This window comes from Pleurodeles waltl, chromosome 4_2 (assembly GCF_031143425.1).
Source record: "Pleurodeles waltl isolate 20211129_DDA chromosome 4_2, aPleWal1.hap1.20221129, whole genome shotgun sequence".
Taxonomy (NCBI): domain Eukaryota; kingdom Metazoa; phylum Chordata; class Amphibia; order Caudata; family Salamandridae; genus Pleurodeles; species Pleurodeles waltl.
The window spans coordinates 1,043,593,286-1,043,608,836 of NC_090443.1; the positions used below are offsets into that span (position 1 = coordinate 1,043,593,286).

The 15,551-nt window shown below is 46.3% G+C and overlaps 1 protein-coding gene across 5 annotated transcripts in view; it reads left to right on the top strand.

Moving 5' to 3' along the window:
- ZNF692 (zinc finger protein 692) overlaps window positions 1–15,551 on the top strand; it is a 93,018-nt gene that overhangs the window by 34,631 nt on the left and 42,836 nt on the right. For all 5 annotated transcript variants that reach the window (XM_069233001.1, XM_069233003.1, XM_069233005.1 and 2 more), the window contains exons 5-7: window positions 163–205; window positions 10,175–10,288; window positions 14,639–14,701. In XM_069233001.1, the coding sequence (XP_069089102.1) occupies window positions 163–205; window positions 10,175–10,288; window positions 14,639–14,701 (220 nt within the window). The remainder of the gene's footprint in view (window positions 1–162; window positions 206–10,174; window positions 10,289–14,638; window positions 14,702–15,551) is intronic.

Sequence of the window (15,551 nt, forward strand, 5' to 3'; positions counted from 1 at the left end):
TTCTACTTCATACATTAAGTTCGTGCTCTGTTCTCACCACATCTTCTATTCACTTAGCTTTATTCTGCAGTAGGTTCTTGATTCATTTAAAAGAAATGTTCTCTATCCAATGATACCTCATCATAGATTGTGTAGTTGATGATCCGTTTATGTCTTTGGCAGGTCTCCAGGCAGATATTGAGACTGGCATTCCAGATGAGAATAGGTATGTGCCACATTTTTGTTTTCTGAAGTAGAAATGAGAATAGAATGGGGGATCATGAAAATGAACAAGGTTTTGCGACAAAGAACTCATGGTGTTAGATACAAGGGGGCTGGGAGAATGCATCCCTCATATTTATGCTCTTTCCTGCACACTAATCATGAGCTCGTCGTTACGGTACTGTTACATTTATGTAGCACTTGGCCCCCTTGAGGAGGTTGTGAGATGTTCAATTTACTTTGGATTCCATCCAGAGTGCATGGTTGAAAAGGACTATGGTGTGAGTGGACCTGTGAGTGAGATGTCAGGCGAGGTGAATGAGGTTTGTAGACTTGTAAACATGTTGTAGTGGTTGTCGCACAGAAGTATGAAGTGATGTAGTGTGTGAAAGTAGGTGAAGTCGCACCTGCAGGGCAATATTATGGACCCTACCAGTACTAGATGATATAAAGGCTTCAAGTTAAAGTACAAAAGGATTGTAAGAACCACGGAGAGCACTCCTTAAATATTGGTCAAGTAGGCATGCCAGCGTGAGCATCGACTCCTTCAGAATCACTTGAGAATAACTCAAAGATTGAAAGGTACTCGTTGGCGCAATGAAGTCTTTTAGTGTCACATGCTTGTTACAGGCTTTTCTTCTAGCAGGTGGGTCTTCCTAACCACTTTCAAAATTTGTATACTCCAGTATGATTTGGACTCTCGTCCTGCTGCCTTTCAGGAGTTTAACATCTGTACTAGTATTTTCATTCATGTATGTGACCTCGCATCACACTGGCCTGGGTCACCCTGACAAGAAAGTTGAGACTCTGTGTTCCACCCATAGCATCACGCTTGAACTCCTAAGGACAGATTGTGATTTCTTGGTTTAGAAAATCTAAAATGACAGGAATCTAGTCAACTCAGCCTTAAAGTTTACTTCTGTATGACATACGAGTGATAGCAAATCACCTGGTGTTTGGAAAACCTCTGAATTCAAATTTGTTCAGATTCTAAGGTGTAAAGAAATGGCTCCCTGTTGCAGTTACCCCCCACTTTTTGCCTGATACTGATGCTGACTTGACTGAGAAGTGTGCTGGGACCCTGCTAACCAGGCCCCAGCACCAGTGTTCTTTCACCTAAAATGTACCATTGTTTCCACAATTGTCACAACCCTGGCACCCAGGTAAGTCCCTTGTAACTGGTACCCCTGGTACCAAAGGCCCTGATGCCAGGGAAGGTCTCTAAGGGCTGCAGCATATCTTATGCCACCCTGGGGACCCCTCACTCAGCACAGACACACTGCTTGCCAGCTTGTGTGTGCTGATGAGAACAAAACGAGTAAGTCGACATGGCACTCCCCTCAGGGTGCCATGCCAACCTCACACTGCCTATGCAGTATAGATAAGTCACCCCTCTAGTAGGCCTTACAGCCCTAAGGCAGGGTGCACTATACCATAGGTGAGGGCACCAGTGCATGAGCACTATGCCCCTACAGTGTCTAAGCAAAACCTTAGACATTGTAAGTGCAGGGTAGCCATAAGAGTATATGGTCTGGGAGTCTGTCAAAAACGAACTCCACAGCTCCATAATGGCTACACTGAATACTGGGAAGTTTAGTATCAAACTTCTCAGAATAATAAACCCACACTGATGCCAGTGTTGGATTTATTAAAAAATGCACACAGAGGGCATCTTGGAGATACCCCCTGTATTTTACCCAATTGTTCAGTGCAGGACTGACTGGTCCAGCCTGCTGCTGAGAGACGAGTGTCTGACCTCATGCGGTGAGAGCCTTTGTGCTCTCTGAGGACAGAAACAAAGCCTGCTCTGGGTGGAGGTGCTTCACACCTCCTCCCTGCAGGAACTGTAACACCTAGCAGTGAGCTTCAAAGGCTCAAGCTTCGTGTTACAATGCCCCAGGGCACTCCAGCTAGTGGAGATGCCCGCCTCCTGGACCCAGCCCCCACTTTTGGCGGCAAGTCCAGGAGAGATAATGAGAATAACAAGGAGGAGTCACTGGCCAGTCAGGACAGCCCCTAAGGTGTCCTGAGCTGAGGTGACTCTAACTTTTAGAAATCCTCCATCTTGTAGAAGGAGGATTCCCCCAATAGGGATAGGAATGTGACCCCCTCCCCTTGGGAGGAGGCACAAAGAGGGTGTACCCACCCTCGGGGCTAGTAGCCATTGGCTACTAACCCCCCAGACCTAAACACGCCCTTAAATTTAGTATTTAAGGGCTCCCCTGAACCTAAGAATTTAGATTCCTGAAACTACAAGAAGAAGAAGACTGCCGAGCTGAAAAACCCCTGCAGAGGAAGAACAGAAGACACCAACTGCTTTGGCCCCAGTCCTACCGGCCTGTCTCCTGCCTTCCAAAGAACCCTGCTCCAGCTACGCTTTCCAAGGGACCAGCGACCTCTGAATCCTCTGAGGACTGCCCGACTTCAAGAACGACAAGAAACTCCCGAGGACAGCGGCACTGCTCCAAAAGAACTGCAACTTTGTTTCAAGGAGCAGACTTAAAGACCCCTGCAACTCCCCGCAAGAAGCGTGAGACTTGCAACACTGCACCCGGCGACCCCGACTCGACTGATGGAGAATCAACACTTCAGGGAGGACCATCCGGCAACTCCGAGACCGTGAGTAACCAAAGTTGTCCCCCCTGAGCCCCCACAGCGACGCCTGCAGAGGGAATCCCGAGGCTCCCCCTGACCGCGACTGCCTGAACTCCATTTCCCGACTGCTGGGAAAGACTCTGCACCCGCAGCCCCCAGCACCGACAGGAACGGAACTCCTGTGCAGGAGTGACCCCCAGGAGGCCCTCTCCCTTGCCCAGGTGGTGGCTACCCCGAGGAGCCCCCCCCCCTTGCCTGCCTGCAACGCTGAAGAGATCCCTTGATCTCTCATTGATTTACCTTGAAAACCCAACGCTTGTTTCTACACTGCACCAGGCCGCCCCAGTGCCGCTGAGGGTGTACTTTTTGTGTGAACTTGTGTCCCCCCCGGTGCCCTACAAAACCCCCCTGGTCTGCCCTCCGAAGACGCGGGTACTTACCTGCTGGTAGACCGGAACCGGGGCACCCCCTTCTCTATATTGAAGCCTATGCGTTTTGGGCACCTCTTTGACCTCTGCACCTGACCGGCCCTGAGCTGCTGGTGTGGTAACTTTGGGGTTGCTCTGAACCCCCAACGGTGGGCTACCTTGGACCCAAACCTGAGACTTGTAAGTGATTTACTTACCTGACAAAACTAACAAAAACTTACCTCCCAGGAACTGTGAAAATTGCACTGTGTCCACTTTTAAAACCGCTTATTGTGTTTTATGGGAAAAGTATACATGCTAATGTAATGATTCAAAGTTCCTAAACTACTTACCTGCAATACCTTTCAAATGAGATATTACATGTAGAATTTGAACCTGTGGTTCTTAAAATAAACTAAGAAAAGATATTTTTCTATAACAAAACCTATTGGCTGGATTTGTCTCTGAGTGTGTGTTCCTCATTTATTGCCTGTGTGTATGTACAACAAATGCTTAACACTACTCCTTTGATAAGCCTATTGCTCGACCACACTACCACAAAATAGAGCATTAGTATTATCTCTTTTTGCCACTATCTTACCTCTAAGGGGAACCCTTGGACTCTGTGCATGCTATTCCTTACTTTGAAATAGCACACACAGAGCCAACTTCCTACATTGGTGGATTAGCGGTGGGGTACAAGACTTTGCATTTGCTGGACTACTCAGCCAATACCTGATCACACGACAAATTCCAAAAATTGTCATTAGAACTTGATTTTCTGCAATTTGAAATTTTTCTAAATTCTTAAAAGTCCTGCTAGGGCCTTGTGTTAGTCCCTGTTAGCATTTCCTTTTTAGAGTTTAAAAGTTTGGTAAAAGTTTGAATTAGATTCTAGAACTAGTTTTTAGATTCTTAAAAAGTATTCCAACTTTTAGAAGCATAATGTCTAGTGCAGAGATGAATGTGGTGGAACTCGACACCACACCTTACCTCCATCTTAAGATGAGGGAGCTAAGGTCACTCTGTACACTAAAGAAAATAGTAATGGGCCCCAGACCTTCCAAACTACAGCTCCAGGAGCTTTTGGCAGAGTTTGAAAGAGCCAAGCCCTCTGAGGATGGCAACACAGAGGATGATGATAGTGACTTGGAGGGTGATTCCCCCCTACCAGTCCTATCTAGGGAAGACAGGGCCTCTCAAGCCCTGACTCCACAAATAATAGTCAGAGATGCTGGCTCCCTCACAGGAGGGACCAACCTCTCTGAAATCACTGAGGATAACTCCAGTGAAGAGGACATCCAGTTAGCCAGGATGGCCAAAAGATTGGCTTTGGAAAGACAAGAGATGGGCCTAGGACCCATCAATGGTGGCAGCAACATAAATAGGGTCAGAGATTCTCCTGACATGTTGAAAATCCCTAAAGGGATTGTAACTAAATATGAAGATGGTGATGACATCACCAAATGGTTCACAGCTTTTGAGAGGGCTTGTGTAACCAGAAAAGTAAGCAAATCTCACTGGGGTGCTCTCCTTTGGGAAATGTTCACTGGAAAGTGTAGGGCTAGACTCCTCACACTCTCTGGAAAAGATGCAGAATCTTATGACCTCATGAAGGGTACCCTGATTGAGGGCTTTGGATTCTCCACTGAGGAGTATAGAATTAGATTCAGGGGGGCTCAAAAATCCTCGAGCCAGACCTGGGTTCATTTTGTAGACTACTCAGTGAAAACACTGGATGGTTGGGTAACTGGAAATGAAGTGCATGACTATGTTGGGCTTTATAATTTGTTTATGAAAGAACACATTTTAAGTAACTGCTTCAATGAAAAGTTGCATCAGTATCTGGTAGACCTAGGACCAATTTCTCCCCAAGAATTGGGAAAGAAGGCGGACCATTGGGTCAAGACTAGGGTAACCAAAACTTCCACTGGGGGTGACCAAAAGAAAGGGGTTACAAAGCCTCCCCAGGAGAAAGTGGGTGACACTAGAAACAAAGAAAAAGAGTCCTCTGTAGGCCCCCAAAAACCAGACCAGGTGGGTGGGCCCCGAGACACAACCCAAAACAAAGGTGGGTACCAGGGTAAGAACTGGGATGCCACTAAGGCATGGTGCCATAACTGTAGACAGACAGGGCACCACACCAAGGACACTTCTTGTCCCAAAAACAACCCCCCTAGCAAAATCCCAGCGGTGACCAGTGTAGCCATTGGGGATGACTCCTCAGATGAGGAGGTCTTCATAGCCTTCAACTGGAAAAAGGGCCCAACAGGTGAGTTGGAGATTCCAGAGGGAAGTAGACACTTCCACCACCTACTGGTGAATGGAATCCCAGCCACTGCCCTGAGAGACACTTGTGCCAGTCACACTATTGTGCATGACAGGCTGGTGTTCTCAAACCAGTACATACCAGGTGAGACTGCCAGAGTAAGAGTTAGCCCAGACAGGGTCACTGATAGGCCTGTGGCTTTTGTGCCCATAGAAGTGGGTGGGACTTTTAGCTGGAGAAGGGTGGTAGTCAGTACAGACCTCCCCCTTGATTGTCTCCTTGGAAATGACTACCCAGAGGTTAGTCAGAGCCCAAGAGAGGAACTGGTCCAGTGCCAGTCCTCTCCCAAGGATTCTGGAGTTCCTGCCTCTGCAGTAAATGCAAGTAGGCCCCAGAAGAAAAAGAAAAGGAAACAGAGTAGGAAAGGTGGACAGCCTTTAGCCAAGGTTCCAGCAAGCCAAGGAGATTCTGCTCCAGTAGGGGAGAACTCCAAAAGTGGCTCTGATAAAGTCCAACCTGACCCACAAGAAGTCCTGGCTAGTCAGGCAACTGTTAAGTCTGAGTGGGTGGCTCCTCAGCTAACAGAAGAAAGAGTGGAAGAAGGGTGTTTACTACAAGATGTGGTAATACCCCACTCTAATACAGCAGACAGGCACCCTGAACACAAAGAAGCCTGTAACTTAGCCCCTTCCCTTGTAGGTGAAGAGCTAAAGGTGTGGTTCTGGGCACGGACAGCTGTCAGTGGCCTCTGCTGGGTGTTAGCCTTTATGGCTGCCCTATCCTTGGCATGGTGGTCAGACCCCATGCCAAATAGCAAGTTAGGCCCCCTGACCCTGTTGGTCATGGTGGGGTTACTCCAGCTCTGGTTAACCTCTTTGGGTAAGCTAGGGGTGACCCTGGCTAAGGTAAGATTAGCAGAGGTGGATACCTCTAACCCCAAAATAGAGAGAATGGGTGGAGACATTAAAAGCACAGACAAGAGGCAATTCAGACTAGGTCCTATCACTGTGGAAGTGGGTCAGTTCCCCAGAGGGAATGACCTGAACAGGAGGATGTAAAGCAGAGTAGGCCCTGCAACAAACCAGCCTATTTCCTCTACTCTTCCTCGCCTGACAGACTAGGAAGACTCTCCCAGCTTTGGCTGAGTCTCCTGGCCTGTGGGCTGGGGGGGGCTTGTGTAAAGAAATGGCTCCCTGTTGCAGTTACCCCCCACTTTTTGCCTGATACTGATGCTGACTTGACTGAGAAGTGTGCTGGGACCCTGCTAACCAGGCCCCAGCACCAGTGTTCTTTCACCTAAAATGTACCATTGTTTCCACAATTGTCACAACCCTGGCACCCAGGTAAGTCCCTTGTAACTGGTACCCCTGGTACCAAAGGCCCTGATGCCAGGGAAGGTCTCTAAGGGCTGCAGCATATCTTATGCCACCCTGGGGACCCCTCACTCAGCACAGACACACTGCTTGCCAGCTTGTGTGTGCTGATGAGAACAAAACGAGTAAGTCGACATGACACTCCCCTCAGGGTGCCATGCCAACCTCACACTGCCTATGCAGTATAGATAAGTCACCCCTCTAGTAGGCCTTACAGCCCTAAGGCAGGGTGCACTATACCATAGGTGAGGGCACCAGTGCATGAGCACTATGCCCCTACAGTGTCTAAGCAAAACCTTAGACATTGTAAGTGCAGGGTAGCCATAAGAGTATATGGTCTGGGAGTCTGTCAAAAACGAACTCCACAGCTCCATAATGGCTACACTGAATACTGGGAAGTTTAGTATCAAACTTCTCAGAATAATAAACCCACACTGATGCCAGTGTTGGATTTATTAAAAAATGCACACAGAGGGCATCTTAGAGATACCCCCTGTATTTTACCCAATTGTTCAGTGCAGGACTGACTGGTCTGTGCCAGCCTGCTGCTGAGAGACGAGTGTCTGACCTCATGCGGTGAGAGCCTTTGTGCTCTCTGAGGACAGAAACAAAGCCTGCTCTGGGTGGAGGTGCTTCACACCTCCTCCCTGCAGGAACTGTAACACCTAGCAGTGAGCTTCAAAGGCTCAAGCTTCGTGTTACAATGCCCCAGGGCACTCCAGCTAGTGGAGATGCCCGCCTCCTGGACCCAGCCCCCACTTTTGGCGGCAAGTCCAGGAGAGATAATGAGAATAACAAGGAGGAGTCACTGGCCAGTCAGGACAGCCCCTAAGGTGTCCTGAGCTGAGGTGACTCTAACTTTTAGAAATCCTCCATCTTGTAGAAGGAGGATTCCCCCAATAGGGATAGGAATGTGACCCCCTCCCCTTGGGAGTAGGCACAAAGAGGGTGTACCCACCCTCAGGGCTAGTAGCCATTGGCTACTAACCCCCCAGACCTAAACACGCCCTTAAATTTAGTATTTAAGGGCTCCCCTGAACCTAAGAATTTAGATTCCTGAAACTACAAGAAGAAGAAGACTGCCGAGCTGAAAAACCCCTGCAGAGGAAGAACAGAAGACACCAACTGCTTTGGCCCCAGTCCTACCGGCCTGTCTCCTGCCTTCCAAAGAACCCTGCTCCAGCTACGCTTTCCAAGGGACCAGCGACCTCTGAATCCTCTGAGGACTGCCCGACTTCAAGAACGACAAGAAACTCCTGAGGACAGCGGCACTGCTCCAAAAGAACTGCAACTTTGTTTCAAGGAGCAGACTTAAAGACCCCTGCAACTCCCTGCAAGAAGCGTGAGACTTGCAACACTGCACCCGGCGACCCCGACTCGACTGGTGGAGAATCAACACTTCAGGGAGGACCATCCGGCGACTCCGAGACCGTGAGTAACCAAAGTTGTCCCCCCTGAGCCCCCACAGCGACGCCTGCAGAGGGAATCCCGAGGCTCTCCCTGACCGCGACTGCCTGAACTCCATTTCCCGACGGCTGGGAAAGACTCTGCACCCGCAGCCCCCAGCACCGACAGGAACGGAACTCCTGTGCAGGAGTGACCCCCAGGAGGCCCTCTCCCTTGCCCAGGTGGTGGCTACCCCGAGGAGCCCCCCCCTTGCCTGCCTGCAACGCTGAAGAGATCCCTTGATCTCTCATTGATTTACCTTGAAAACCCGACGCTTGTTTCTACACTGCACCCGGCCGCCCCAATGCCGCTGAGGGTGTACTTTTTGTGTGAACTTGTGTCCCCCCCCCGGTGCCCTACAAAACCCCCCTGGTGTGCCCTCCGAAGACGCGGGTACTTACCTGCTGGTAGACCAGAACCGGGGCACCCCCTTCTCTCCATTGAAGCCTATGCGTTTTGGGCACCTCTTTGACCTCTGCACCTGACCGGCCCTGAGCTGCTGGTGTGGTAACTTTGGGGTTGCTCTGAACCCCCAACGGTGGGCTACCTTGGACCCAAACCTGAGACTTGTAAGTGATTTACTTACCTGACAAAACTAACAAAAACTTACCTCCCCAGGAACTGTGAAAATTGCACTGTGTCCACTTTTAAAACAGCTTATTGTGTTTTATGGGAAAAGTATACATGCTAATGTAATGATTCAAAGTTCCTAAACTACTTACCTGCAATACCTTTCAAATGAGATATTAATGTAGAATTTGAACCTGTGGTTCTTAAAATAAACTAAGAAAAGATATTTTTCTATAACAAAACCTATTGGCTGGATTTGTCTCTGAGTGTGTGTTCCTCATTTATTGCCTGTGTGTATGTACAACAAATGCTTAACACTACTCCTTTGATAAGCCTATTGCTCGACCACACTACCACAAAATAGAGCATTAGTATTATCTCTTTTTGCCACTATCTTACCTCTAAGGAGAACCCTTGGACTCTGTGCATGCTATTCCTTACTTTGAAATAGCACATACAGAGCCAACTTCCTACATAAGGGTTTTCAGTAGAGGTTGTTTTAGTTACGTTTGTTATGTATTCTCTATATAGAGAAACCTCCCCATGAAGCAGCACATATAGAAACCTCCCCACGAAGCAGCACATATAGACATATTACCATCATTGTTTTTCTGTGAGGCATTTGGCTCACTCAGTAGGTGCGTTCTTAAGTGAGGTTCTGTATGCAGCCCCACCTATGTTCCTTATCTAGAACGGTGTTGCATACATCTACCTCTCAGCATACGTTAGTATTTATTATTTCGTTATTACACAAGTTCTTATAACAGTGACCTCTCCAGGATCATTCTTGCCCCTCTCTCTGATCATAGCCACTGAAACACCATTGTACGCGCTAATATAGAAAAAACTAAAAACCCTGAATGTGGTTTAATACTCATTAGACACCTCTCACCTGTTTATTCTGTATGTAGCATCAACGAAAATGTTGGGCTATGTTACTCCATAGGTGTTAACCATGGAGTAATTCATGTATAATATAAAATGTTTTGATTGATATGTTTGTCTGCAGGGCATTGTGAGAGGGTAAAGGAGTAATGTATCATAGACCCATTTCCTCCTTCCTTTGGCAGTACCTGAGAGCAGCATTCATCAGGTTTTCTTTGGGCTGCGCCAGTATTTTCAAGGTCCCATGTTCTAGTCATGTATCGGAGGAAGATGAACCGTTAGACTTAGCATGTTGTACAGTGTCCTCAAATGGCCCTAGTCACAGACATTAAGTTAGATGTGTTGTGTGTTTGCTGACAATTATTTTTCCCATCCTACCTTTATCAGTTTATTTATTCTATTTATTGGTTTTTCTTTTTTGTTTCTAGTGCTGAGAAGCAGGGACAGGATGCCTTAGGAGACCATGCAGAAACTCCTGAGGATGATATAGACTTCAGAGATGGCTTAGAAGACCACAACAACACAGTGTCGCCACCAAATATGTGAGAATCTCTTCTCTTCTTAATTTTGCCAGTTTGTTTTCCCTTAGAATTTTCTAAATTCTTCCCTTGTCCCATCATGGTCTATACTCAACCTCACTATAGTCTTGTTGAACGTAGCCAAGGCAGCTCTCGTGCTGTTTGCTCAAGCTCCATGTAAATTCCTCTGATCAACCCTGTCCCTCTGCTCTGATCTGTAGAAAAAAGATACCGAGCAGGTCAGTCCAGTCTGTAGCCCCAGGTGGGGTTATGTGTGTGTTTCTGTGGTTGTCTTTAAACCTTTAGCATATTTCAACCTGAAGCCAAAAGCAGATACCGTAAAAAAAAAAATAATTCTGGCCCATTTGCTAAAGAGATTGGCAACACGTTTAGTATTCTTGTGTCCCATTATGGCTTGAAGTTGGGGTTTTAATGAGAATGATCATTTGCTGTTGGCTGGAGTGCCAACTGAGACTCCCTTTCATGGGTTGGCAGGGAGATCTACTCTGTTCTCTGCACATGTCACAGTGTACTATCTCTTCAGTTCACAGCATCAGCAGACTTTTTCAGTGCCAGATACCCTCACCGGTTGCAAAGAATGTTAGCAATGAGATGACCTGCTTGGCTGCAAAGTGTGCAAAAACATCAAATGTGAGCTGCTCTGCTAGGCTCGGTCACTAAAAACATTTCCCAAAGCTCTGGCAGTAACTGTTGGGAGGGGAAATCAAAGCCATCCATGTACATCAGTCTTTGTGTGATGTGCTCTCCTCTGGTGTGGGAACATCCCTTAGTACGTGCAGTCTCTCAGAGGCCAAAGGGATGCAAGACATTCCACACCATTCAGGGGGAAGGTAGGTTAATCTAGGAAGGCCCCAATCACAGGCTGTCACTCAAGCTACAGCTCTCCTACCTGAGCATCTCCTATGCGGTGAATGTTCCCTTAGTTCTGTATCTTACATGTGTCGTTTTCGTGAATTCTTAGTTGCTAGAGCTGGGTTGGTGTGTTGAACACGATTGTGTCTTTTGAGCTTCACCGGAGCCTTTTAGGTTTCACCCCAGATAAATACCACTCTAAAGGCCACTGACCAGCACAGAGAAGAAGGGGAGAGTTTGGAAGATGGGCATGGTGTGAGGGAGGCACAGCTACTGGCAAGGTCTACAGCTTGGCGCTATGTCCTCACCCCCAGTGCCGGTTGTCACTGCATCCCCATGTGAGAACACACACAACTATTTTTATTCTGTACTTAGACGGTATGTAAGGGCGTAAGTTATAACTGACTGCATGCATTTTACAACCGATGGCCACAAGGGCGCTTCCCCAACCTCTCCTCTAGTAAAAAACAAAAGGTCTGTATCCAGACTATGGGCAGCTTCCTCCCAAACTTATGTTATGATTTTAAGCTGTTCAGGGGAACAGTAGTTACCCCCTCAAAACAAGAGAGTCACATTCTGGAGTTCACTTCCATCTTCAGCAGCGTTTAGTCCACTTTTCACAGCACATCATGACACGAGTGTCCCTGAACAGAAGGCGATACAGGTGTACCACCACTCCAAGGGCATCCAATCCTACGCAACAGGAAGTGTACGTAAATCCTGTAGCTGTGAGTGAAAAATCTGGGTTTAAGTTCAGTACTACAGGAGGTGAAAGGGAGTTCCTCCTGGTTGGGACATAGGACTCTTTATTCATTTGTTTTATTTTTAAACTAGCATATTCTAGTTACACAGGTTTGGTAGATTCTTTCAGTGGCTAGTTGTAGTTTTGAGTAACCCTTCTCGAAGTCACTTGTCATGTCTTCCTGAGACAGCGGCTCTGTTTCCCTCCTTTAAGACAGCTCTTAAACATTTTATCTTATGTGAACCTTGAATACTAACCGCAACCAATTCCGTCACTAAATCTGGCACTGGAAATATCTATATATAATAAATAAATGTTTGTTGTCAGAGCTCGGGTGAACAAGCACTTCCTCTCAAACTGAGAACCTCCTCTGTATGTTTCCATCCTAGGTGATAAATATGATGCACCTTATAACTGCTGCTGTGTGCTGAACATAGATATGTCCTCCCTCCAGGAGCCACTCTTTGCTCCCGCTTATTTGTAGATGAGAGGTCTGACATGAGACTAGTCATAACACTGTCACTTTCTGCAGTAATTTGTGTCCTTGTATCCTTCTGTTCTGTACTTTCATATACATCCATGTTTCTATATTTAGAGCCCATTCCAGTTGAAGTACCACCCTAACTGATGGTGAGATTAAGGGATGTTATGTTATTGTAATCAGTTTCCGAATCACAGCCTGGTTAGATCGCCTGTGATCCTCAGGCAAGCACAGGTATGAACCAGCTTAAGAGGGGAGAACTGACACGTTGTGACCCACACATCTCTCTCAATTAACCTGGAGAGACTGTGTAAGACAAGTAAACATTTGTCGCGATTATCTGGCATCTTAATTTATTAGTGTCTGTTATTGCTATCCTGTCACCCCAGTACACACCCACTCTGCACACGCACACGCGCACGCACACGCTTACTTTACACAGTTATCTTTCAGTGGGTTTCATTTAGGTCTATTTTGGGCCATAGCATATCTAAAAGTATTATTGCAAATATGAGCACATGCTCATATTGTAAATATGTAAAGAACCGTAGGGGTTATGAATATACAGAATGAGACAATTATGAAAGCAGACACCATGACACGTTGTGAGTAGTCAAGGATTCCCTCCCGCAGTTAGTCCTGGCTAATAAACCTCATTACCAAGCGTGTTCCGTTTTTCAGGGGATTCAGTATTTAGAAGTGTTTTTATCACTTTTGTACCTGAACCTCTGTTGTATTTTTCCATTGTAAAACCAGTCTGTTTGTAAACACCGAGTGCTGTCTGGGTGTTTGTGCTGGTGTGAGGTGTCTGACCTTAGTGCAGTGTATAGCACGCCTCTCTTCTAAAGCGTCCTTTACTTGATCTTGTGCTCACTGAGACGCTAGTCAATGTTCTTGTCTGAATACACGAACCAGAAGCACAGCAGCACACTATGGAATGCACACCATTTGTAACATATGCAGTTGTACGATCATGGAAATGAATGCATGTGTAGGGAGCAGTTTTTGAGGCCTGTAGCCATAGTGGCCACTTAAACTAATATGATGGGTATTTGAGGCGTAATAAGCAGAAACACATAACAGACTGTGATGGTTGAATTCCAGCTCCTTTGTTGGTGAAACACGTGGGACTTGCTCTCTGTGCAAACTCTTTTCTTTGGAAAATAAAGGCAATGTAGCATAGTTTCCACATTATAAGAGATCTGCTGTTAGCGAAGGTTGGGGATCTACACATCCCTTCGATCGATCACCTGCCGCACCGCCTCCCACGCTGAGGCTCGTCTTCTGTTTCCCAGAATCCCCACCTGGTGCCAGTACAAAGGTTCCACTTGAACATCTGCTCTCATCACCTGAAGGAAGCCCTTCTCCGTTAGAAATCGTCATAATGTTGTTCAGGTCAAAGTGTCCTTCAAGTAGTGGAGAAAGAAAATAACTCCGTATCTTTTGTTACGTAGTGCACCAGAGGTAGGAATTCCATCGCACCAGCCATTGGAAAGCACCATCATACAAAAATAACAAGAACGACCTAAAATGCTTGCAGTTCCAGAAAGACAACATTCTGCAATTGTTTCCGCTTGATTGAATTTAAATTTAACTTCAATAATCAGAAATGCCACCACTCCGATCTATATGTTGTACATTTTCTAGTATCACTGTTTAGACAAAGTTCCTCGTACCTGTAAGTATCTCTCGTGTGTGCAGTCCAGCTTCATAAATTAGAAGCATTTGTTTAGTTGGGTGCATAAATCCGTCCCAAAATTGAACTGTATGTACTTCAGACATGAATGTGTGTATTTTTAGAACTCATAAGCTCATGTTTGGAACAATTAGTTAGACTCCCAAAATATATTTAAAGCGGATATTTGAGTGATAAATCAGAAGGCGCTGGGGAGACTTATTACCGTGATTATTAACTTGGTGCCAGAGACATTGCAGTTATGGATGCCAAGTATATCATGTTGCAGGATTTCAAATTAATAAAGCCTTTTGCACAATCATGCTGGCAACCCTGCCTGATGAATTGTGGTAATCATGCCTGGCAATGTTGCCTCTTGTAGTCAAAATCACACTAGTAATATTAGTAGCTCATTATTATTTCTGTTGAATAGAAGTATCCCTTATTACAGAATATGTTGGAGACCCCTATCTTGGACCCATGCTCCCCAATTTATTCTGTAATATATCACTCTCTCCTCTTTTGGTCTAATACTTGCTACATAAAATCACTAATGAATAAAATAAATTAAAGAATTCGTATTATATGTCTCTTTCCTTGCAGCGAGCAGCAAAAACACAAGCAGAGGGACGAGGATGGGTCACAGATAGCCAAGAAAAGGATCCGGTAAGTCACCTACTGCTTCAGATCTACCTGTCCGGGTCCCAGCCCATCTGAAGCATTGAAGTAGCAACCGTTCAGGTCGTCATCGATCTCAGGATAATAGCTGATAATAGAGACCCTGCCTTCTAAGGCTCCTAGACCTGCTGGAAGTTTTTACACCGTTACTCGTCCTCTACCCTAGGATCCTGAAACACTGTTTTAGACTGGTTCTCAGAGACTCGCTTCATTTCCCCAATGACTCCTTACTCATCCAAGATGCTCAAACTATACTTGGAAGTTCCTGGAGCACTGCTTATCAGAATAAGATGTCACAGTTTACCGATGTGATACCCACATACAATATGACACTCACAACATCCACTACTTCACAATGTGCTTCAGAGCTCACCAAATACAGATGTTCACATCTATTTGAAGGTCGGTAATCATTGAGTTCATGCTCCTTCATAGCAGCGTGGTTGAGCTGTACCTGCCAGTATGAACCTCAGTGGCTTCCCTCACTTCCTCACCCCCTATAATCACTTGGCTTCCTCACAGTAACTGTGTGAAAAAGATCTCCAATAAAGCACAGCAGAAAGATGGGCCTCCTTAATAGAATTAAACTGTTATTTCCTTCCAGCAACTGCCCAGCTGCTGTCCTGGCCTTTGTTCTGTCCCACACCAGCTCAAATGAAAAACCATTCTGCATGCAACCCCCAGCCTGAACAACCAATAAGTGGAAACCGAAACACAATACACCCACCTTAAGCTAATTCTACTAGCTGCACCTGCCAGCCTCCCAAACAGAAGGCCTATTGTCTATCTGCAGTGCAGTCAAATGAAAAAAGGTCTGTGTCAAATACAAGCTCCACAT